The 24,425-nt window shown below is 51.8% G+C and overlaps 1 protein-coding gene across 1 annotated transcript in view; it reads right to left on the bottom strand.

Annotated features, from left to right (window-relative positions):
• The window catches only part of SEZ6L (seizure related 6 homolog like), a 73,668-nt gene that overhangs the window by 33,621 nt on the left and 15,622 nt on the right, over positions 1-24,425 (bottom strand). Inside the window, exons 6-9 of the mRNA XM_029921599.1 lie at positions 23,610-23,775; positions 21,385-21,551; positions 20,787-20,981; positions 19,196-19,334 (exon numbers count right to left, since the gene is read on the bottom strand). Coding sequence (XP_029777459.1) covers positions 19,196-19,334; positions 20,787-20,981; positions 21,385-21,551; positions 23,610-23,775 — 667 coding nt within the window. The remainder of the gene's footprint in view (positions 1-19,195; positions 19,335-20,786; positions 20,982-21,384; positions 21,552-23,609; positions 23,776-24,425) is intronic.

The raw sequence follows: 24,425 nt of genomic DNA, 5'->3' as shown, positions 1-24,425 counted from the left end.
ACACCACCACCACCATCATCACCACCACCATCATCACCACCACCACCATCATCATCATCACCACCATCATCACCATCATCATCACTGTCACCACCACCATCATCACCATCATCATCACCACCACCATCATCACCATCATCATCACTGTCATTATCACCATCACTATCATCGTCACCACCACTATTATCATCACATCACCACCACCCACCACCACCATCAACACCTTCATCACCACCACCATTGCCATTATCATCACCATCATCGTTGTCACCATGATCATGCTCCCTTTAGGTTGCTGTTTATACCAGATGATATCAGATGACTTCCATCAGTGGTTCTCAGTCAACTAGGGGTAGTTTTGTCCCCCAGGGGACAGTTAGCAGTGTCTAGAGATCTGGTTGTTCCAATTAAGGGGTGCCCCTGGGGAGTCAATGACAGGGATACCATTAAACATCCTACACTGTACAAGATAGTTTTCTGCAACAAAGAATCATTTGATTCAAAATGTCAATAGCATTAAGGTTGAGAAACACTGACTCATATCAACGCATTCTGTAAACAGTGTGCAACAGACTGTTAACTGCAACTTCTACTGTCTTGGGATTCCGGCAGAGATCCCCCAAGCTAAGAATAAGCAAATAGGTTCCAAGCATTCCTACTTCTGAAAGGGCTAGTGACAGACACTGGGTTGTCCAGAAGCAGAGCTGAGCAGAGACAAATGTCTCTTGGAGTCAGGCTGGTCTGGGAGGGCGCCCCCAGCAGCACTGGTGAGGCGGTGAGGCGGGAGGAAGCAGAGGAGCTAATGCACAGTCACTGATGGGAGTCCACCATCGGCGCCAGGCTCAGACCTGCGGGAACTGTAAATGATGCTGTAGAACATACGTTGGGGGAGAGGGCACTGGGAATTCATCCTCCAACCCTGATCCCTTGTGGGCTGAGGGCTGCTGTTCAGTGTGTTGAACCTCCAGCATTTCTGGCCTGCCCACAAGGGCCTTGTGGTGGCAAGCCACGGCAGGTACACGGCGGCCGGTGCTGTAGGACTCAGGGCGCCAATGGCACGGCCGTCAATGCATCCCTTCCAATCTAAGCCCCTCCCTTATCTCTAGCTTATAGAAGGTGAAGCATTTATTGGGCCACTGAAGAGACTTGCAGGAAGGACCTACTCAGAGAAATAAGGAGAGGGGAGGCTCCTTAAGCCTGGTGAGGAGGGCTTCAAGGACACTCTTGGTGGCTTGGCAGAAACCTCTGGGGCTTGGGGAACAGTGACTGCATTTTATGGTCACCAGGAGGAGAGTAAGGACCCTCAGTCAGACTGGAGCTGCCTGCCCACTTTGGGGCAGAGCCAAGAGGTGGGAAAGGGGGCTTTGGGAGTGAGCTCCCCGTCACTGATGAGAGTAGGGAGAAGAATCCTATTTCCCAGGTCCAGATGTGGACCCTGAAGGTAGGAGCCACTGTGGGTCTCCTTAAAAGTGTCCCCCATCCTGAAAGGGTGATGGGATCCAGCAGAAAGGAAAGCCAAGAGCACCCGGACTCAAGAGATGTTGCCCCCATCACGTTCCCCATGACAGAGAAAACCTCCACATTCTGCATCGTCCATGATGTGACCATGCTGTTCCATCAGGCCATTTTCTGAAGGAAGCAGTCCCCCAGGCTTCCCCGCTGCAGAATTCCCAGCCTGGAAGTTTGAAATAAATGACGTTCAGGGCTCTATGATTAGTAGACTGAGCCATACTTGTTATGGCCAGAAGACCTATGAAAACTAAGCTTTTGCCCCAAGAAATGCAGAAGCATACCATTCTCAGAAACTGAGATGGAAATGCAGAATTAACAGCCAAGAGACTGGCCAGGGGGCAAAGCAGGGGCCTTCCGCTGAGGACCCAAGCCAGACGATAACAATCCAGGAAGGCGCTGAGAAGTCAGGATGTCAGTCTGACTCCAGAACAAAGCGGGGATGGATAGGTGCTGGCAGGCAGGAGGGCTCCAGGGGACTGGAATTGAATGTAGGCAGGTCCTCCCGGGAGAATGTCCCGGGGTGGCCCCTGTCTGCTGCAGTCCCTCTCCACTGGCAAAGGGCCAGGCGCTCATGGAGTCCCTGCCAGCGGACCTCCGCTCCTGTGTCTCCTTCTGCCCCTTTCTCCTCGGCCACTGTCTTTCGTTTTTTCCATCCCCTTTCAAGGGTGGGGCAGCACCTCCTTGCCTGCCCCCAGTCTCTCTCCTCAGCAGCCAGACGAATCCTTCTGAAACATCAATCTGGCCCCTTCATGGAGCAGGTGCATGGGGAAGCGAAATGCCGTGTGTCCCCACAATGGAACATCGTTCAGCTGTACGTAGGAATAAAGCCTGGGCGCATGCAACCTCATGGATGAACCTTAAAGACTTTCTGCTGAGTCAAAGAATCGAGTCTTGAAAGGCCACACAGCATGTGATGCCTTTGATAAGAAATAGCCAGACCAGGTGAAGCCGTAGAGTCAGAGAGCAGCCTGGCGGTTGCCAGAGGCTTGGAGGAAGGGTCGGGTGGGAATGGGGACTGCTGGGTGGACAGGTACAGGGGCTGTTTGGGGGAGGAGGAAAAGTGCTTTAAAATTAGATGCAGGGGTGCACAACAGTGGGAGCACACCCAATGCCCCCGAACTGTAGAAGCTGCCTGCACCCTCCATTCTTCTTCGGTATGCTGATTGCCTCAAGCAAGCCTGCACCACCACACCCTTACACTGCCTGATGAGCCACTCCAGAGCCAGCCTGTGGCCTTGACCTGCTGGGTTGCAGCTTCCTCTCCTCTCCACCTGGACTCTGCTCCAGGCCCCTTCAGGGTTGGAGCAGTCATCTGTGGGCACACTTCCTAGTGCTCCCACTTCTGATATTCCTTTCCACCTTTCCAGTTCCACTCTCTACTCAGCAAACAGAATCACCATTTTATTTCTATGGGCTCGATATCTGCGTAAAGATCTCCCAAGACCCTCATTTAGCTTTTGAATAACAGCAGCGCTGCCTGCTGGGTATTAAGCACTCAAACCACAACTCCACACACTAACACTTAGGATCGTCCCCATTTTACAGAGGAGGAAACCGAGGCTCATGTAAGAGTCAGACCCGGGACTCTAACCTAGATCTGTTGGGTGTCAATGCCTGAGATGTGAACCATCATTTGAACAATGTCCCATGAAAGCCACATATAAGTGTCTCTGGAAAGTGTGACTAGCTTCAGTCTGGCATCAGAAAATTTGTGAATAAGACTTTATGAACAAAATCTGCAGGCTGAGGAAGCCCCATTGTACTGCCCCCGGCATCCCGCTGTGCCCTACGTTCTTGTGACATCACTGCTACATGTCATTCCACTAGACCCCTCATTTCAACTCCCCCTCCCCACAAAGGTAATATTTCTTCTCTCTACAGACTCCTTGTTTCAAAAGACTGTCTCATAGGGGCGCCTGGGTGGCTCAGTTGGTTGGGCGTCTGACTCTTAGTTTCGTCTCAGGTCATAATCTCACAGTTCATGAGTTCGAGCCCAATGTCAGACTCTGTGCTGACAGGGCGGAGCCTGCCTGGGATTCTCTCTCCCTCTTTCTCTATCCCTCCCCTGCTCACTCTCCATCTCTCTCTCTCTCTCAAAATAAATAAATAAACATTAAAAAAATAAGAGACTGTCTCCTAAACATTCTGCATTTCTTGATAACAATGAAATCGCCTTCATTTTGTTGCCATGATTGATGGTGTAGAATTGAGTATGTCATAAAACCAGCATTAAACTGGTTACTTAGTCTGCATGGCTTATTTTGGTAGGTAGGAAATTTCTGTTAGGGTTTTTTTGGGCATATTGAAAAAAAAAAAACCTCAGCACCTGGCTGGCCCAGTCAGTGGAGTATGTGACTCCTGAGCTTGGGTTCGTGAGTTCAAGCCTCACGTTGGGCGTAGAGATTACTTAAAAAGAAAACCTTGGGGCACCTGGGTGGCTCAGTCAGTTAAGTGTCTGACTTCAGCTCAGGTCATGATCTCATAGTTTGTGGGTTCAAGCCCCGCGTTGGGCTCTGTGCTGACAGCTAGCTCAGAGCCTGGAGCCTGCTTCAGATTCTGTGTCTCCCACTCTCCCTGCCCCCCTCTCACACTGTTTCTCTGTCTCTCTCTCAAAAAAGAATAAATGTTAAAAAAATTAAAAAATAACATCTTTATATAAGGAAGCATTTGGGAAGGATGAATAAGAAACTAGTTACCATGATTGCCTCTAAGGGGAGGATCCGAAGAGGGGGTTTTTGCTGTTTTCACAGTAGGCTCTTTTGTACTTTGGAATTTTGAATCATGTGAATCTATTACCTCCTCAGAAAGGATAAAAACAGCTCAAGGGATCCCTATTATTGCCTTCATTAGGGTCTAGAGAGCCAAGGAAGTTAGGATAGGAATACAAATTTGATTCTGACACAGATTAGCAAACCTTTCTGTGGTGCAGTAATTCTTCTCTTGGCCAGCGGAGGGCGGTGTGCGCCTAAACATGATAGAGGCTCCGCTTCCCGGCAGCAGGTGCCCATCCTTACCTCAGCCAATCAGGGGCCCGGATGTGGGGGGAAGGTGTTAGGTGACTTTCTAACTGTTGAGCAGCTGCCATTAATATTCGACAGAGGTCGTAGAAATAAATGATGAGCAAGCCACCTTGCTTTTCTTTATTCCTTTTTAAATAAACAGCTGACCCTTGCTTAGAAATCTTGCCTTTAAAAGGCTTTTCCCAATGGCGTTCACAGGATGATTTTAGCTAGACAAACGCATTTGAAAATGTCTAATGGTTATGTATTTATTTAAATGTGAATTAGAAAAAATATATAAATATACTCTCTGCACATCAAACTTCTCATTTCATGGACATTATCTCGCTTAGAGTAAGCCAAGTGAAAAAGCAAGCCAATTTATATGCAGTTTAAGGAGGGGGGGGTGGATCAGAAGTAGCTGGCAATAGAACGGGCCTGTGGAAGAAGCGACATTAAGCACACACAATAAAGTCCAGTTTCTCAGCCTTCCTGGACTTGCAGGGGGTCCACAGTCATGCCCACAGCTCGCTTCTGTTGTCTCAAACAGCCTTGGCCCCCAGACCCTTTCTTTGGAGCCCCTCGTGCTGCCTTAGCCCATGCCCGTCCCTCTATCTGGAATGCCACCCGCACCTCTCTGCTTGATAACATTTGACTAATTCCTCACTATCCCTCTGTGCCCCCTGCTCCATCCTGCATTTACAGCTATACGACAACCAGCCGAGGCTTCACAGGGCTTCCCGCATGCCTGGAACTCTTCCAAGCACTTCCCACACCGTTCATTTTATCCTCAGACGAACCCTGTAAGAACTACCATCCTCACCCATTTCACAGAGAGGCAAACCGAGGCACCCAGTGGGGAAGAAGCACAAGGAGGCTGAAACAGCTGGTCATGTAAGACAGTCAGAATCCGAATCGGAAAGCAGAGCCCCTTTCAGCTCCCACCCCAGACTGCCTAAGCTCCCGTCTCCCCTGTATCCCTGGGGGCCCACACAAGGCTTGGCCCAGGTGAGATAAATGTTGTCAACATGGATGAATTACTGTGAAATTTTCTCCATTTCTCAGATGGGCAAACTGAGGCTCAGAGGATAGGGATGACTTTAAGAAGACACTATGTTACAATCGAGGCAGGACCTCTGTGGGACAGTAGAGGTGGTGAGGAGATACATCATAGGATTTAAAAAAGGGAGAAATAAAGAGGGAACCAAAGCTCATAAATGCAGTTTTAGAGCATTAACACTTTTCTTAAAAGGCCTGTTCAGAGTTCCTTCGTGTCTGTTTCTCATCGGATCCACTCAACCACACAGTGATGTCATGAATCCCATTTTATAGAGGAGAAAACCGAGTCCAGGAAGGCCCAGGTCCCAAGGCCCGTGTGTTCCTTCATGACGCCGCACAGCCGGCACCAGACACCCCTCAGCACCGTGGAATTGCTGAGGGTCCCTTTGGCCCAGTGCTCATTTGGTTTCAATTAAATTTGATAAAATCACAGACGGGACAAGAAACCATGTCAGCTCCAGGGAGGACACAGAAAACCAATCTTTCTGGCCCCTTACGAGGATGCTGGAATGCATAAAAATGAATGGTTTTCTTATTTCCTTGTCTGTGCTGCTCCCCTCCTTCCTTTCCTTATTCCCTCTCTCCCCGACATATTCACCAGGCGCTCGTCAGTGGCCGGCTCAGGACCCAGCCCTCCGCCAGCGGGTCTCATCCCCACTGCCCGTGTTTCTGGGGAGATTTAAACACTCTCGATGATGCTTAGGCTGCACCCTGGACAAATCAGACCCTCAACATGTCAGGGAGTGGGCCCTGGGGTCAGTGTCCCTTAAAACTCACCAAGAGGCTGTACCAGGACCCAAGGGCGCTCCTGTGCTGTGGTTTCAGGGGGAATGACACTCAGTCCCTGTTCTCCACTGCCTCCTTCCTTTCTCTGCTTTCTCCCCCTCTCCACCAGTTCCCCTCTCACACCCAAAGTCAAAGAGAAGAGACTCCGTGCCCCACAGGCCTTGCCTCTGAGACCACCCATGGGCTGAGCTGCTTCTGACTTCCACACCCCTGGTGGGGTGTGGACGGAGACGACTCAGAACATGGCGGGCAGAGCTTTGTCAAGGTCAATGACAAGACATTTCACACCCAGCACTGTGGACTGGGGTAAACCCCAGCAGCCCCTCGCTGGCTTGCCTACAAAAAGGTCAGTCCTCAACCATCCTGTGACTTTGCTCCATCTTAAGAGGTAATGGTAAGGGAATGGGTTCTGGTTCAAATCCTAGAGGTGCTGATTTCTAGCTGGGTGACCCTGGGAATGTGGCTTAACCTCTCTGAGCCTCAGTGTTCTCACCTGTAAAATAAGGACAATATTGTGGATAGCTACAAAGGAGGCAATTAGGGCCAGGAATTCAATTGAAAGAGCATCTTTTGTCTTGAAAAACATTTATAATGAATGATCTGGCCTGCAAAGGCAAGAGGGGCGTGCGGTAAGGTGATGTGGCCCGAAAACCCAGTGTCAGGAGATCGCACTGGGGGCCATCCCCTTGGGACTCTCTGCTCTGGGACTATGGACACATCTCTGTCCAGCCCGGGCCTCCGATTCCCCAGGTGACAGACAATCTCAAAATCTATGAACTGCAAAAAGAATGAGTTAACAATGGCCACGATCTCCTTGTGCTTCATGCTTTCTTCCTATTCGGAAGGTTGGACCCCACACCCCTACCTCTTGACTCAGCAGCAGTGAATGCCAGGACCCGACACAGGTTGGGGAGGCCTGGGTTTTGGGACCCCCACGTGCAGACCTGTGGCCTTTCCGTGACTTCCCCATGTGGAGATGACCACACCTCTTTCTCTTTCTGGATAGGAGTCTCTCCAAGTTTATAAAATCCGGGGGCTCTCAGGACACCTTCATTAGGACCTCTGAGTCGGGGTGCAAGAGCTGACCTTGAGAGGGCATAATTAAGAGCATAATTAAGGGTAGATTGGGGTTTGTGGGGTTTGTGTGGGTAGGAATGTGTATATGTGTGTTTATAGTGTGCTGGTGTGTGTGTGGTGTGTACATGGTGTGTGTACTGTGTGCATGGTGTGTGTGTGTGATGTGTGCATTGTGTGTGTGTGTGCTGTGTGTGTGCTGTGTGTGTGTGGTGTATGTTCATATGGTGTGTGTGTGGTGTGTGTAGGGGTAAGTGTGTGGCATATGTGCTACAGTGTGTGTGTGGGGGCGTGTAAGAGACATGTGTGTGTGCGTGCGTGTAGGGGTGGCGTATGCACACACATGCAGGAGTGGCCGCGGGCTGTGTGTGGCTGGAGGAAGACGTTTCAGAGCTGTCCCCAGCAGGAGCTGACCTCGGCTGGCTGTGTCCCCGTCGCTCTGAGTCCCCATCATGACACACACATAGAAAGTGTCCCTTGTAGTCCCATCCAACCTGCTGACTGCCTGGCCCCCGGGGGTGGGGCGGGTTGGGGCTCTGCCCGGGACGTGTCCTCCAGGAGAAAAGGACCCGTTCAGAACCTCAAGGGCTCCCTACTCTCCTGGGAGGCTCCAGCCGGCGACCCGCAAGCTGCCCCCAGTCACGGCCGTCAGAGGACCACAGCTGGCCTCTGGCCAACACGCACTGTCTGGGCCGCAGCCCTGATTGTGCTGCTGGCCTGCCCAGAGCTCTCCAGGGAGGCTGGCTGCCATAGGATAATGTCGGCTCCACTCCGTGGAGCAGGGCTGGGAGGTGGTGTGGGCCAAGAGCTCAGGGTCAGGCAGCCAGGTCCGAACCCCTGCACCCCTGTGTCCAGATGGTGAGCCACCAAGCCCCCCTGAGCGTCTGTGTCTTCATCTGTGACACGGGAGACATAACCGTGTGCACTCCTGGGTTGCTCTGAGAATTCGGTAAATTGACAGAGGCCCTGGGCACGCATAGTCTGGCCCATGGTAAGGGCTTGATCTGGGGGAGTCTAATCGATACCAGCCCCACGGTGGGCCCTCAGGCAACACCCCTGCATAGCAAGTGCGCGAGGCGACCGCATGTGAGGGATCTGTAAAACAAGCAGCCGTGTCTTCCTAGGATGTCAAATTTAATTGCATCTGAACGCCTTGAGCTCAAAGGTGTGCACCAGCAAGGTGATGTCAAGACAGGGGCGGGGGCGGGTCCCTCCCTCCCCACCTCCGGACTTGCGTGATCACCGAGGCTGGGAAGGGCGTGGAGGGGCTGAGGAGCAGGAAAGGGGCATGTGTTGGGGGAAGATTTAGCCGGGATCTCGTGCTGCCCTTTACCACTGACCAGGAGTGCCCCTTGCTCACTGCGGGAGGGGAGGTAAACCGTCAGGCGATGCCTGGGTAGTCCTTCTGGACGAACCTCATGGTTCTTCAAGGTCACACCAAACGCCAAGCTCGGGGGCATCCAACCCTGGTGAGTGAGTGCGTGCATGCGTGTGTGCGTGTGTGTGTGTTTGGTGCTTCAAAATGGAGCTCAGTGTGTGCACATGCCAGGGAAGGAATTCATCATCACCATCATCATCACCATCATCACAGCCGCCAGTTAAGTTACTGAGTGTCTGGAACATACCAGGCCCTTGCCAAATGTCCCGTTCAGACTCTGCGAAGCGGGCACCATTATTAGCCTTATTTTAAAGATAGGAAATTGAGATTCAGGAAAGTGAAGTGACTTGTGCAAGGCCAACAGGCAATCAGTGGAAGAGCTGGGACTTGAAGCCAAGACTTGCTAGCACAAGCAAAGGCCTTTCTCTCTTCCGCGTGTTGGGGGCGTTGGATGGAGAAGGCAATATTTCCCGAGCCTTCTAAATTCCAGGGCCCAAGTGGTAAGCACAAATCTTGTCTCCTTCACTTCCTAGCTGTGTGGTCATATGCAAGTTCTTCACCTCTCTGAGCCTGGGATTCCTTTGGTGAACTGGGGATGGTGAGGGTCACCTAAAAGAGCTATTGTGTATGGTGATGTCATTAGGAGTTTGGGATGGGAACCAGGAGACCTGGGTCACCCCTCACTATTCCCCGGCCGAGGTAGCTTGAGTGCAAATGTGATTTCAAAGCTCTGCCTCTCTCTGCGTCCACAGTCCTTGGAGTGAGGCTTCAAAGCACCTGCCATTGGGAAGAGTCTGTTTCTTTGCCCCTTGAATGTGGGGCGACCCTGATTTATGGCTTGGTGCAGGATATGGTAGATGATGCCGCCGCGCCACTTTCTAGTGTAGCCTCAAGAGGCCTTGGATGCTTCTCATTATCCTGGAACCCTGGCGAGTCACCATGGGAAGGAGACCGAGCTAGCTGTTGGAGGAGGAGAGGCGGTGGAGCCGATAAGCCATTTGGGGCCAGGGCAGCCCAGACTGTCTGACGGCCACCCGACCCCACACAGATAAAAAAGACCATTCACAATCTACAGAACGACCTACCCAACACCTAGCTGCCCAGAGGCGCATGAGTGAGCCAGCGGAGACCAGAAGAACTGCCTTGCTGACCTGTGGACTTGTAGGAAAGAATAGAAGCTTGCTGTTTTATGCAGCTGAGTTTGGGCTCATTTGTTATGCAGCAAGAGCTGACTGATAGAGTAAATCTTGAAGTCTCTTTGCATCTCTCAACCCCAGTATTTTTTCATCTCTTGAGCCCCCGAGCTTAGTTGTAATTTCTTGGATTCCTTACAACCTTTGGCTCAGAGGAATCCCGTCTCCCTTCACTAATGGATTGGAGGGCTTTAACTTCTACTGTGGCCATTTCTTCCATGATTTCCCCTGGAAATCTGTGCTCCTTGGGTCAAAGCTGCCCTTGACAATTGATTCTTCTTTTTTGCCTGAATCTCAAACTGAATTCTTACAGCCCAAAGCAGCTATATCCCTGTTTAAAGAACTGTAGTGCCTTTGGACAAGGTACTTAATTTTTAGGGCTTGGAGTTAACTTAGCACAGAATAGGTTGGCAGTCACTGAAGAGAAATATTTCACAGCCATCAATCATATGGTTACTGGGCTTTGCTGTTAGGTCCTTTTATTTCCTGGTTAGAGAACTGTATTGAGGCCCACAAACAGGGAGGGACTGAGGCTTGGGCTCCGTAGCAGAGTCAGAGAGGGCAAGCCAGAGACCAGCTGAAAATTTTGCAAAAGATGCTAGGAAATGGGGGTAGAAGGGGAGAGACCTCTCTGAGCCCTAGTTTCTTCCTCTGCAAGATGGGGTTAGGGAGTTCTTCCTTGTAGACACCTCACTACTATTTATTATGTGCTTATAACACTGGCTTTGGCTCAGGGGACCTGAGTTCAAGGCCCGACCCAGCCCCTCCCCAGCTGGGTCCTCAAGTGACCTCATCTTTCCCTTTCCCTGTCTCTCTCTCTCTCTCTCTCTCTCTCTCTCTCTCTCTCTCAGCCTCAGTCTCCTTATCTGTAAAAGGGGAGAGCCACTGTGACACCCCATAGGTTTTTTGGTAAGGCTCAGATGATTGGTTTGGGAAAAGCACTCAGCGACTGGCAAACAGCAAGTGCTCAATGAATGCACGACATCCTTTAAGACAGCATCACCATCAAGAAACAATGCACACCAAATACTTAGCATAAAATCTGGCACCAGAGTGAGGGGTGCAGATAGGGTCAACGGTGGTTATTTGCTTCTTTTATGTTGGAAGCTTTCCTAAGAACTACACATGTTATTTAATTAACTCATACACTTACCACTTTTCTCTTTTATTCAACAGATATTTATTGAGCACTTGCTGTGTGCGAAGCCCTGGGGATAAGGTGACCAAAGTCTCCCATTATAAGGCCTGCCCGAGGCCACAGAATTATGGGGGTAACAGAGCCAGGATTTCAATGCAGCTTTATTTATTTATTTATTTATTTATTTATTTATTTATTTATTTTTATTTTTATTTTTTTTAGAGAGAGAGAGAGAGAGAGTGTGCAAATGGGGGAGATGGACAGAGGGAGAATGAGAGAATCAGGCTCCACATTCAGCATGGAGCCTGACGCAGGACTTAATCCCATGACCCTGGGCTCATGACCTGAGCTGAGATCAGGAGTTGGCTGTTCAACCAACTGAGGTACCCAGGAGCCCCTAAATGTAGCTCTCTTTGACTGTAGAAGCGTGTGTGTCTCCCCTTCACGTGACCTCTGTGCTCAGCATCCATAGCCTCACTTAGGTTGTTTTTCTGGTCCTAGCTCTGACTTGCTGTGCAATGCTAGGCAACTTACTTCCCCTCTCTGGAGCCTTCCCGGCTCTTCCATTCTATGATGCCTTCCCCAATAATTCCTTAGTTTTTAATTCTCCTTTCTATGCTTTATGGAGAGGGAGAGAGACAGAGAGAGAGACTGATTTCAGAAATCCTTAATGTTTTAAAAGGCTCATGCTCAGTTGTGTTTTAAGTAAGCTGACGGAGCTGAGAGGTACATGATGGGTTAGGGAACAGGCATCTGGGGTATGAAGGAGGTTTGCCAGGGGGTTTATGGCTCATTTTAAGATAACACACCCTCCTTCCCACCTCTAGCACCAATAACATAAGACAGATGGTTCTAATTAATGCTGCAATGCCGCGTCAGTCCCTGGTCTCCCTGCTTGACTCCCCCACTCACAGGGACTCCTCCTGGCGTGACCTCCCCCCACTCCAGCTTGGCCAATTGACACCCTTCAAGATTCTGCTTGCATGTCACCCTTCCCGTGACACGTTCCACAGCCTGCAGAGAGATTGTGCCGCATCCTGCAAACCTCCCCACACTCACCCCTCCGGCCACAGCCCGTAGCCTACTTCCCTTCCTGAACGCCTGAGATCCTGGAGGTCTGGGAGCCTCCTCGGTGCATTCAGGGACCTACGGTTGGTCCCCCTAAAGCCTGTTCAAGCCCTTAAGCATGGAGGCTACGGTGTGTGTGTGAACGCTGGCTCAGTCCTTTGTTAGCTGTGTGACCTGAGAAACCCACTCAACAAGCTCTCTGTCATTTGCAAATCCGGGACATGGTGACAATAATATCTTATAAGGATCCCTGGCGCTCACAGCCTCTGTTGACGAGGTGCCAGCTAGTGTCAGACCCCACGTGACATGCTCTGCATGCATTATCTCTAATGTAGGTAATTTCCCTCCGTAATTACCTCTCCCCCCCGTGGCTCTAATTTATGCAATTATTATCTCTACATGATAACGTGCATGTCTCCATGGCTTATGGGTATAAAGTGTGCAGCTCAGGCTCGGCACATAGTAGGTCCTTTGTAGATGGAGACATATAAGAGCTGATATCCGGATGCCCACGGCATCCACTGACCTGCCCGGTGGGGACAGGGAAAGACGTCCCCTCTTGCCTGCCGCACGTGGTTTACTCCCTTGTGACTCAGCAAATGTCGCCGGGCACCTACTCCGGGCCACCTACCCCGCTCTGTCAACAGTGTAAATCCCTCCCCCTCGCCAAGGCGATAAATAACGGTTGCAAACGCTTAGGTGCTTAGGCGGTGTGAGGGGCCCTCAGGACAGAATTATTTTTACTATCAAACCAAATTGGTTTACTAAAACTGTCAGCGGAAACCAAGCAAGATAAATTAGACGCAGCAGCTCTTGGGCCTCACGTAACCCTCGCTGGTGAGATGCTATTTTCACTCCCTCTGTGGGAGGAGGGAGGTGCCAGGTCCGGATGCCATGCCGCCGAGCGTGTGCCAGAGTTTGCCGGGGAGAGCCTGAGGGTGCCGACCGGCGGCTCGGCTGTCTGCAGAGCTTTAATCCCGTTAACGGCTAAACTCCCTTCCCAGGCTGCCTGGTCTGGGCAAGTGCAGACTTCCTAACTCGGCCTTCAAGGCTCCGCCTTATTCCACTGCCACCTCTCCTGCGTCACTGAGCTCCAGATACACAGGGCTTCCTCTGGCTCCTTTCAAGCGCTGGTGAGGATCCCAGCCTCTGGAGACACGGCAAGCAGAGTTTGCATATCAAGGCTGCCAGTTCCCAGCCTTGTGACCAGAATGGCTCTTCACCCATCCAAGCCCTCAGCTTACCCATCTGTAAAATGGGGGCGATAACAGAACCAAGGCATGTGCTTGCTTTGAAGGTGCGTGTGATGTGGAAGCCTGGGATGCACGGAGTGTTCAGCGTATAGTCAATATTATGGAGCAACAAGGAGAAGGGTGTGCTTTCCTGCCCCTGGACCTTAGCACATGCTGTTCTTTTGGGCTCAGACACAGTTCCCCACTCCCATCTTCCCCCGTCTTCTGTCTGTCCTTCAGTTTTCAGCATGGGCCAGGGTTTCTCTGCGTCAGCCTTACTGACACTCTGGGTCCACTAATTCTTTGTGGTGGGTCCGTCCTGCACACGGAGGGGCGCCGAGCAGTGTCCCTGACCTCTCCCCGGGTCCCCCAGACAAAGAGGCTTTCTCAGGAAAGCCTTCCCTTCCCGAGTCCCTCAACCTGGGCCTCGGGGTTCCCTGGACTTTCTCCTGTCGGCGTCACATCGGCTCATGCTGTGGCCGGGGCTGGGCTGCCCGCTCTTGCTCACCGCCAGGGCCTAGACCCAAAGCCCCGTTCACAGTGGGTGCTCAATAAATGCATGGAGAACTGAACAGAACTTTCTCAGTGATGAAAATGACAACATGTCTTGTGAAACTGGAGTGGATTGACTCTGATGTCCCTTGAAGTCCTAAGGCCCTGGGACGATGCTGGCCACGTGTGCCGTGGAGGCACGGAGGCCGCCCTGTGGTCTCCCCACCACCTCGGCTTAGCATCCGCGCCCCAGAAGGGCAGTGTGGCCTCCCCACCCCAGCCCCACCGACCTGTCCCTCAAACTCTACCAGTGGGACTGGCCATCGCTGGGCTGGGGCCTCACTCTAGATTCTGCTTCCAAGTCCCTGGTGGCAAATCCTTCGACACTGTAACTCTGTGTAACCTTCTCTTGGGGGTCTCTCCCCTACTGTTACTTTATGTGATAAGTTTTAAAGTATACTTCTTTCTGTTTTGAGAGAGAGAGAGACAGCACAGGGGGAGAGGAGTAAAGAGAAGGAGAGAGAGCATCCCAAGCAGGCTCCACGCGGTCAGCACAGAGCCCGACGTGGGGCTCCAGCTCGTGACGCCCGAGACCGTGACCTGAGCCAAAACCGAGAGCCGGATGCTTATGGGATAATTTTTAACCAAATCTCATTTTGTAACATTGCTGGTCACGTCGTAAATGCGGGCTTACTGACAGAGGGAGGCCGCATCTCAATGGTCTTTCAATATTGTTTTGAACTTTCCCTCCCTTCTTGTGCATTTGAGGCAGATGGACGTGAATTTGGCTTTAAAATTTTGGCTTTGAAGCTTCAGAGCCGAGTGACCATGAGAAGTTGTCTTTACTCCATCGACTCTTGTTAACTGAGCACCTACTGTGGGGCCAGGCATTGACCTACACACCGGGGTTACAGCAGGGAATCAAACAGAAAAACCCCTCTATTCTCATGGATGTGACGCTTCCACAAATATAACAATGTTTGTGTGTTGGTGGCTCTAAGTGCGGTGCGCTTAGAAATGTGAAGCAAGGTAACAGTATCAAGAATGCCAGAGATGCTAATTTAAGGGCGCCTGGGTGGCTCAGTGGGTTAAGCATCTGACTTGGGCTTATGTCATGATCTCATGGTTCATGGGTTTGAGCCCCATGTCAGGCTCTGTGCTGACATCTCAGAGCCTGGAGCCTGCTTCAGATTCTGTCTCCCTCTTTTTCTGCCCCTCCCATGCTTGTGCTTGGTCTCTCTCTCTGTCTCAAAAATAAACATTGAAAAAATTAAAAAAAAAGAATGACAGAGATGGTCAGGGTGTGATTTGTGAGCAGAGGCCTACAAGAAGCTAGGGAGCGGGCTATGCAGGATATTCAGGGCAGAGCATCCCAGGGTGGGTATGGGGGAGAAGAGACGGTCAGTGCAAAGGCCCTGGGGTATGTTTGCAGAACAAGGAAGCCAGTGGCCAAATGGAGAGGACAAGGAGTGGAAAGAAACGAAGCAGAAGATGTGGCAAGGGCTAGATCACATGGGGCCTTTATGTAAGAACTTTGGCTTTTATTCTAGATAAAATGTAGGGTACTGTCAACTACTGAACAGAGCATGGTGTGACCTGCCTTAGGTTTTAACAAGGTGACTCAAGGTAGTGGGTTACAGACAGCCCCAAAGGGGACAAATGCCTGAGCAAGGAGACCAGCGAAGATGTCTCTGGAAGAATCCGGGCCTGAGAACAGGGACCACGTGGTGGGGGTGGGGGTGCGTTACGGGTGCTTGAACTCTGGGCACTTTCCGATTCTCGGGTAGAACTACAGGAGGTACTGAGGACTCAGGCCCGGGGTGAGAGAGAGAGAGAGAGAGAGAGAGAGAGAGGAATCCAAGTCACAGTGTGAGGGGTGGTGGCTCGTCCTGCCGCGGGAGTCAGCTGCTGGGCACCCAGGCCCCTGGGGAGCCCGCTGGCACCGGGTCAGTAGCAGAAACGGGCCTCGGTGGGGATGTTTGCACTGAGGAACTTGGCAGACACCACACACCAGGGTGTTTCTCCCCCCACTGCCAAGACGGCCGGTTGTTGGACTCGCCCCCATTTCACTGGTCTAGAAAAATTCCACGTCCTTGCGGCCTTAGCAGTTCACGGTAGAGTGGATGATTCCTCACCGAGATCGAAGATGGAGTGAAGCAGGTCTGGGGAAGGGGGGTCGGGAGCTTAACTTCGGGCTCCGCTTCATTCAGGAGGCCGTTTGGACACCCAGCGGGAGAAGTCAGAGAGCGGGGAATGGATCGCTGTGCTGCCCCGGCGGGCGTGCTCGGGGGAGGACGCGAAGTTAGGTCTGTAGGAAAGTTCGCAGATGTGCTCGGGGAGGGAGATTGCTGTCTTCATCCCCGTGATGAGGACTCTCTAGACCAAGGCTTACAGACAGCGGCCCCTCAAATCTGGATCTAGCCCACAGATGCCTCTGGTTTGCAGAGAAGGAAAGTGGGGCCCAGAGAGGGCTGGTGACGGGTCCAGAGCTGCCCGGGAAACCCTGCCAGGGCACGGAGGAGGAGGGCGGCGCTGCTCTCTCCCACCAGACAGGGATATCTGCGCCGCCGGGCTGATCAGAAGAAAGTCTGCCCCCCACAAGGGGTCCCTTCCTGATGTAATGCCGGGGTGGCCTGGCTTTGAGGGGCCATTTCTGCTTTAACCGCGCGGGTCCCTGGATCGACTGCCCCACTGCGCACTTTGTGGTGGAAATAAAGCTCCACTTGGTGTCAAGCTGAAGGTTAACTGAATATTTGATGCCTCGAGGGAGGGAAAGAGAGGGTTCCCGTTTTCCTGTCTCCTCATTCAGGCCTGTGATACCGAGGGGAGATGCGGGTCACTCTTGGCGAAGCAAAACTGCCCCTCTCAGGGGCACACTGTGAGCAGAAGCCCACTGAGCCCAGCAGAAGGGGGGTCACAGACAGTGTCTGGGGGCCCGGGACTGAGAGGACCTTCGGCAGGAGAAGCCGAGGTCCAGGGGTGGATTCTCCGTCTCCCGGCTGAAGATGAAGACTGAGGCGGTTTGCTGGTGACTTCTGCCCGGGGGCGGGGGGGGGCACCCACAGACCAGGCCTGCATCTTCATACTTGTCACCAGGGCAGTAGGGAGCCACAGAACGCTTCCCAGAGGAAACAGCTTTAGAATGGCGTTTTCTATTTGAAACTTCAGCTAAGAAGACCCCACGCCTCCCTTGGACCCTTTCTTTCCATAACCCTTGCTTATTTTATTTTATATTATTTTATGTTCCATGTTTATAATTTTTTGAGAGACATAGAGCACAAACAGGTAGGGTCAGAGAGAGAGAGAGAGAATCCCAAGCAGGGTTCCAGTACAGAGCCCAATGTAGGGCTCGAACTCACACACCCTGAGATCACGACCTGAGCCAAAATCAAGAGTCAGACGCTTAACCAACTGAGCCACCTCAGGAGGCGCCCCTCCATAAGCCACCCCTCCCTAAGATCTGCACTCTAGACACACCAAACTGCCTTCAGGTCACTAAGTGGGCCACCTTCTCTCTCATCTTCAAGCTTTGGATGCACTGTTCTCAAGGTCTGGGACACTCTTCCTTTCCCCTCATCTATCTTCTTTTTCATCCCAGCTCAGAAGTCACTTCCTCCTGAAAGCCCTCCTTGATTTCACTCAGGCCTCCTCAGTGGCCTGTCCTCCCTATCATTGCTCTCACCACACCACATACGGTTTTGTGTTTGCCTCACCCGATAGCAGAGACTGTTCTGTTTTCTCACAACTGTACCTCCAGCCCCTAGCTTACTGCTCGCGCACAGTAGGCTCACCCATATGCTGCCACCTCCCGCCCAGAGTTAATAGAGACCATCCAACCTGCTCTCCTCCAATGTAAACTTTACTGCCCAAGAAACAAGAACCTTTCCAGAGCCCACAACTGGGCCTGGCTCAAGGCAGATGCTCAAGAATGATGTCTTGAGCGAATGAGCACTTTGTACTGGACTCTGGAAGTCAGAGAGGTGGGCATGGGAGTGAGACGGCAGGGGTGGGCGAGGGAGGCTCACTAGAGCGCTGCCTCCAGCAGGCACAGAGCCCTGACGTGCCAAGGCCTCGTCACAGACGAGAGAAGCCCAAGCCAGGGAGAAGCCCAAAGTCAAACCGCTGGGGAGACGGGGCAGGGATTCCGACCCTGGGTGGCCTGGCCCGAAGTCCACAGGGGCAGCTGTGCGAGGTCCGTGCCCTGTGGTTCAGCTGGAATGGAAGGTCCTAGGGCAGCCTCTGAGGGCCAGCTTCAGAGGACGGCCACTCAGAAGTCTGCAAGCGGCTGCCCCTTTGCCAGGCTCCTCTGCACAGCACGGCAGCCCCTGGGTCATGCTGCCCAGCCGACTGGGCTCTGGCTTCAGGCTTGGGGGGAGCACTGACCCCCTGAGCCCCAGGCTGCCTCCAGAGAGGCTCTGTGGAACCTGGCATGCCCCGCCTCCCCCGCTAGACACTGTCTGAGCCACGGTGTCCAGGTCTGCCGGAAACCCCTTTCTTCTGCTTCTCCAGACACTGCCATCTGTGTCTGTCTGCTCCCCATTCCTGGGGAGTTCAGGAGGGGGAGTTCTGGACGGAGCCTCTAATAGGCACCCCACGGAGTACGGCCAACAGCCGCACAACCATTCATTACAGTGTTTCTTCATTCAGCAGTGATCTCCTGAGTGCCTATTATGTGAGTGCCTAGGCTCAGTGCTAGACCCCAAAGCAGAGATAAATCAGAGCAAAGCCCTCACTCCAAGGACCTTCTGTTCTAGGTGAGAGAGACAGATGAGAAATTGAACTGCTGTAATATGCAGAGTACTTTTTTCACAGGCTTGCCTTTTTTTTTTTTTTTTGCCACAGGGCCTTTGCATATTCTGTTGTTTTTCAGATACAGGTACTCCAACTCATCTGTTACTTCTGAGCTTTAGTATCAGATCAGATCAGATCCTCAGGGATGGCTTTTCTGACCTTCCCTTTTATACCAAATCTCCACGTAGGATCTCATAGCGCCTTTCACTTATCCTTACATTGCTCACCAAAGCTATAATATGCGATTATTGGTGCATTTCCTCATTTGATGCCTGCTTCCTTAGTAGACAGAGTGTCTGAAGGTTAGGGACTGTGTGTTTATAACGTCATCTCTCCTACCACTGGGACCCAGTTCTTTGCACAGCCCCTGACACACAGTAGATGCTTCATTAGTCGTGGCCCAAAGGACAAAGCAGGGGTACTTTCTCCCCCAGTCTGGCTGGACTGGAAGTTCACCCATCATAACCACTCACAATTGGATATCTAAGAAGATCCGTTTCTCTTCCCCGACGTGAATCTTCCAGACACAATCTTCACCTTCCACGTATGGCTCTGGCCAGTTCGGGGACAGCACCACCCCGGCCACGGCAGAGAGCTCCCCGCCACACACAGCTGCAGGAGACGGAGACGGACAGACAGAGACACACACGCTTGATTCATAAGGAAGCCAGGATCGAGGTGGTTAAGTGTGTGGGCACTGGAGTCAGACAGTCACGGCTCGCTGTGCACCGTGAACAGGTGCGTGTGCAGGATGATTCAGTGTGGGCTGGCTGCCTGCCTCCTGGCTGCTCAGGGTGGGTCGAGATAGAGGTTAAGGGCACAAAACCTCCTTCAGGACCAAGGACAGAGCTCCACGTTCTGGAAGAATCCCTACTGCCCTATCCATGTGCAGAGTGAGTAGTGGCTGACGGATGCTTCCTTCCACCCAGGCAGACCTGGGTTCAAATGTTGCCTCTGGCACCCACTGACTCCGTGACCAGGCACACGCTGTTTTGGAGTCCCCATCCCATCCTCCATACAGCTGCAGTAACACCAGTGCTAACCCCAGCGGGTTATTCCGAAGCTCAGTGAGCTCCTGGGTGTCCAATGTCGCATGGCACCGGCACAAAGTGAGTGCTCACTAATTCTTAGCCGGTGTTACTACCGAAGAGCCCGGCTCTGAGCTGGAGGCAGAGACGTGACCGTGCCTGGCGCCTGGCTCTTTAAATTCCACTCTGTTTACTGCTTTGGAAAGTTCTCAATGTGGCAGAGGCCAAAGCACCAATAAATTCCGCTCTGTTAGACCAGCACATCGAATACAGGGATCAATCCCTCATCACGACAGAGCTGTGATTTCACGCCAACCGCCATCCAGGCGGCGACCGTCAGGAGCACGGGCTCTCTCCCTTACACCACATGCTCCACAAGTACCCAGGCCTGAGGTGGCTCCCTGGCCTTGCACTTGGGGAAAGAGGCAGGGCAGAGCACCGGGAGCTCATGGAGATGAGGGTTCGACCCAGCCAGCACTGTCCAGAGGGGGTCAGAGCCCAGGTCTCTGAGAACAGAGACCCAAGTTCCATTTCTACCTCTACCAGTTACCCTCTGTTCTTCATGACTTTGGGTTCCTCATGTGTAAATGGGGTCAATAACACTATGTGCCTCACAGGGGTATGGTGAGGATTAAATGAGAACATGCCACCCTTGGCAATGATTATCAGTAGCATCATATTATTAATTGAACTCAGGTCTGCCATGTGTGGTTGGGTGTGTTGTGCACTGCACAAAAGTACGCAGCAAAGGGGTACATAGGAACTGAAATCCATGCAGAGACCTTTTCACTAAGCTGTGCACTATGGGGTCTGTGCTTGGAGGAAGGGACACCTTTAAAAATTTATCAATTTTGGAATTTTCTCAGGGACAAGTAGCAGGTCTGACCCAAAGGATGGCAGGCCCCAGGAAAGGGTTCCAATGCTAAAATTGGTATGTAAATGGGTGACATACTTCTAAACCGGGGCCTTGACCTTTTCATCTGAGGGGGTGCCGGTCCCTGAGACACCCAGGGCGGAGGACAGTGGGGCCGCTCACCTCTGCACAGGGGCTCTGTGTCGTTCCAGTACGGGTCCCGCACATTGATGCACTCAATAACGGCCGGACCCTGCTCCAGAGAGTGGCCGGGGTCGCAGGTGAACTCCACTGTGGTCCCGATGTTATAGGTCGGGTCGGATGTGGTGAAATTCCCATTCTGAATGTAGGGCTCGTAACAGTGGCCTTTCTCAAAGGCTAGGGTGGGGACACAAGAGAGGGCCAGCAGCTCAGATGAGGCAGAGACTCCTCAGAGTGCTGGATCGCAGAAGATGGGTCCCCTCCTGCGGGTTAGACAAGCTCCAAGGAAAAACGGGCACCGGACCCCACCTTCCAATTCCAGCCGACCTGCTGACCTGCCTTGGACCATTCACGTCTCTTTTGGGAACCTCATTATTTTTATCTCTAAAGTGGGAATGCAAACCTCTGCCCTCTCAAACCTGCAGACTCTGCCTTCACAAGTCAAAAGTTCAATCTGCCTGCTGGGTATCCCTCACTCGTGGTGGGTCAGATTTCTAGTTTTGAGGACCCAGCCCAGCTCTGCCATGCTCCCCCCACTCGCACACCATTACCGGGATGGGGGGTCCCCAGGGATGCTCACCCTCGAACCGGATGTTGAAGGCGGAGGCTGCCCGTGCCTGGTCGGAGGTGAACTCAATGCGGATGCTGTGGCCCTCACTCAGCAGACCCTCAAAGGGGACGCTCTCGGTTTGGAGGGAGTCGTAGAGAAGAGCGGACTTGTTGATGAGGCCGCTGTAAACCCTCATCCTGGCAGCAGGGGAAGGACGGGAAGAACGTCGCTGCCACAGAGCAGCTGCGGGAGGCGTGTGCTGTGAGCACTTCTCGTGAGCCCCACACCCAGACCCAGATCCAGACTTTGGCCCTGACTCACCTGGACGAGTGGCTCTGCCTTGGTGAACCTGTTTCCTTTCCCGTAGGATGCTTGTTCTGGACTCAGATAGATTCTGATGTTATAGGAGCATGTGTGGTGTAATGAACCAGACGAATTAACTGATACTAATTATTATTACTAACTAAGAAATAGAGATTAATGTGCTGAAAGAGTGTCAGTCAGACAACCAGAGTCCCAACTCTAACTTCTGAGCTGTGTGATCTTGGGCAGGGACACTTCACGGCTCCAAACCTCTGTTCTGTCATCTGTAAAATGGGTGCAATCACGGCTCTGAACCTCTGTTCTGTCATCTGTAAAATGGGTGCAATCCTACCTCAGAGCATGGAGATTAGAGGCCATGTGCATAACGTGCCCAGAACGGAGGAGGTACATGAGTCAAATTTATGAAGCATTTGATCACTAACCGGTTCTGTCTTTCATTCTGATCTAAGAGCCAGGAGTCCTGATGCTCATACCCCAGTTCCCCACCAGCTGAGCTGACATAACTCTCAGCATATCTTGGGCCTCAGTTTCCACAGTTGGGAAAGGAGGGATTGTACCCCCTGTATGCCTCCCCCACCCATCTTATGGGTGGACATTGAGAATCTGACAGGATCAAGTGCCCTGAAAAGTAAAATATATTAGACGAAAGGTTGGCATTAATTTTTACTGTTATTAAAACATTTGATACTTGGCTCCTTGCTAGTTCTGGTATTTTCAAAGAAATTGCCCAAAAATAAGGAAGAAAATAGTATACAAATTAGATAAATTTCTTTTATGGAGTCCTAAAGAGGCATTTTAAATCATTTGAGGGTTTTTTTTTTTTTTACTGTGGCTCATAAAAAGGGTTTATTTTGTGTCGCCCAGATGAATTTCTAACGTTACCAAAATGCATGAATATTGAAGCCACCATTTGCTCATTTTGCCATGTGTCCATGGTGGCTGGGGGAGGAGAGGGCTGGTGTGCTGCCCCAAATCTCTGAGAATCAGTCAGCTCAACCAGCTCAAAGGGGGGCAGTGCTGGGAGCTGGGTGTCCAGGACCCTCCCTCATGCAATGATGGGGGGGGTGGATAAATACTTCAGCTCCCTGGCCTTCCCAAAAGGCCCACGCTGAGGCATGCTCTATAGGGTTCTGCAGAGGCTGGCAGCAGACAGAGTCCCTGTGGCCCCTGCACACACTTGCTCATTAACAGACACTGTGTTGACTCCTTTCCTGTCCTGCCCGCTGCCCTATGCCTCTGCCAGTGCTTTCCAGGATTCGCTCCCAAACAAGCTACTTTCCTTCACACCCTTGTCCCCATGTCTGTTTCCAAAGGATCACGACCTAAGAGAGCAAGTCTAAGCAGCTTGGGTCCTAGTTTTCCAGAACATTCAAGAATATTCTAGCATATAATCGTAGAATATTAAAGCTTTAAGATTCTGGATCTCTATCACTTAGAGTCTACAGACGTGCTCTTGCGTAGATACTGCCCTGTAACTTCTCCTGAGTTCCTTCCCATGTATAAGCATAGTTTTTCCACATCAATTTCCTGTCCGACTGGAAGCCAAGTTTTGCTACTTCTCTCCTGTTCTCCATAGAGCCTAGTACATGACTGGGCACAGAGCAGGTGCTCGATGAATACTCCCTCCCTGTTTACAGCAAAAAGGGACTGGCAAGAGAAAGACTGGGTCAGTGCAGAACTGGGGATCTGGATTCCGTTCCGGCCTCTTCCCCTTCCCTGCTGTGTGACCTGGGGAGAGTCCCTTTCCTTCTCAGTGCCCGAGCCTCCTGAACTGGGAAAGGAGCTCAAAGCTGATGGTGTCTCACATCCTTGCCAGTCTCCCCAGCCTTTCCTCTCATGACCCCCACCAGCCATTTCAAGACTGCAGCTCCCTAGCCACACTCTGACACTCAGGGCAGGAAAGAGGCTGCTAGGGACCCTCAGAGGCTTACCTGTCCTTCTCATGCAACGACAGTCTCTCAAAATGCAGATGCAGCTTCTGGCCCTCTGGAGCTTCGATCGTCCACACGCAGAACTGACTCCCATTGGCGTTTCCAGGGTAACTTGGGGAGAGGACACGGCCGATGGTGGCATTGTGCACAGCTCCTCCACAAGGGGCTGGGGGCAGAAAGTGGGAGTGGATGGTCATGAGAGCAGAGAAAGAGAGAGAGAGCGAGAGAGTGAGACCCCCACCCCAGCCCTTGGAGGGAGGAAACAGGATGGGAAGAGGGACACACTGTTGAAGTCCTCTCCCCCTGGACAAGGTTCATCCAGTTTGATAGGGGACCTCATTCCACCCCCTTGGCATCAGATGGCAGGGACCAACCGTGATGTAAGGGTTCCTCCATGGTGCTGGCTGTGCCCTGATTCTTCCTGATAAGACGATAACCAAGGACGCAAATAGGCAGTTCACCAAAGAAGGAATATACTTTTTGTATTTAGTGGGTACTAAAAATGAAGCTTCACCCATAATAAAAGAAAGGCGAGTCTAGCTTATATTGTTTTCATCTGCCTGATTGGTCAAGGTACAAAGCGGTCATCACTGGCTGGGGGGAAACGGGGCCTCTCACTCGTCACTGGTTAGGATGCAAATGGCTCTGACCTTTCAGGAGAGCAATTTGGAGAAAAATCCAGAAAGTATGTTCCCAAACTGACCGACTCATTCAAGTTTGGGGAGTATGTGCTAAAAAGGAGATTGAGAGATTTTCTCCATGACTTAAGAATGAGGGTGTTCACTGCTGAGGTGTTTTTAAGAGTGAGAAACAAGA

The sequence above is a fragment of the Suricata suricatta genome, chromosome 14 (assembly GCF_006229205.1).
Source record: "Suricata suricatta isolate VVHF042 chromosome 14, meerkat_22Aug2017_6uvM2_HiC, whole genome shotgun sequence".
NCBI classification, from domain to species: domain Eukaryota; kingdom Metazoa; phylum Chordata; class Mammalia; order Carnivora; family Herpestidae; genus Suricata; species Suricata suricatta.
Note: the sequence above shows the minus strand (reverse complement) of the source record. Positions and strands in the feature narration are given on the sequence as shown.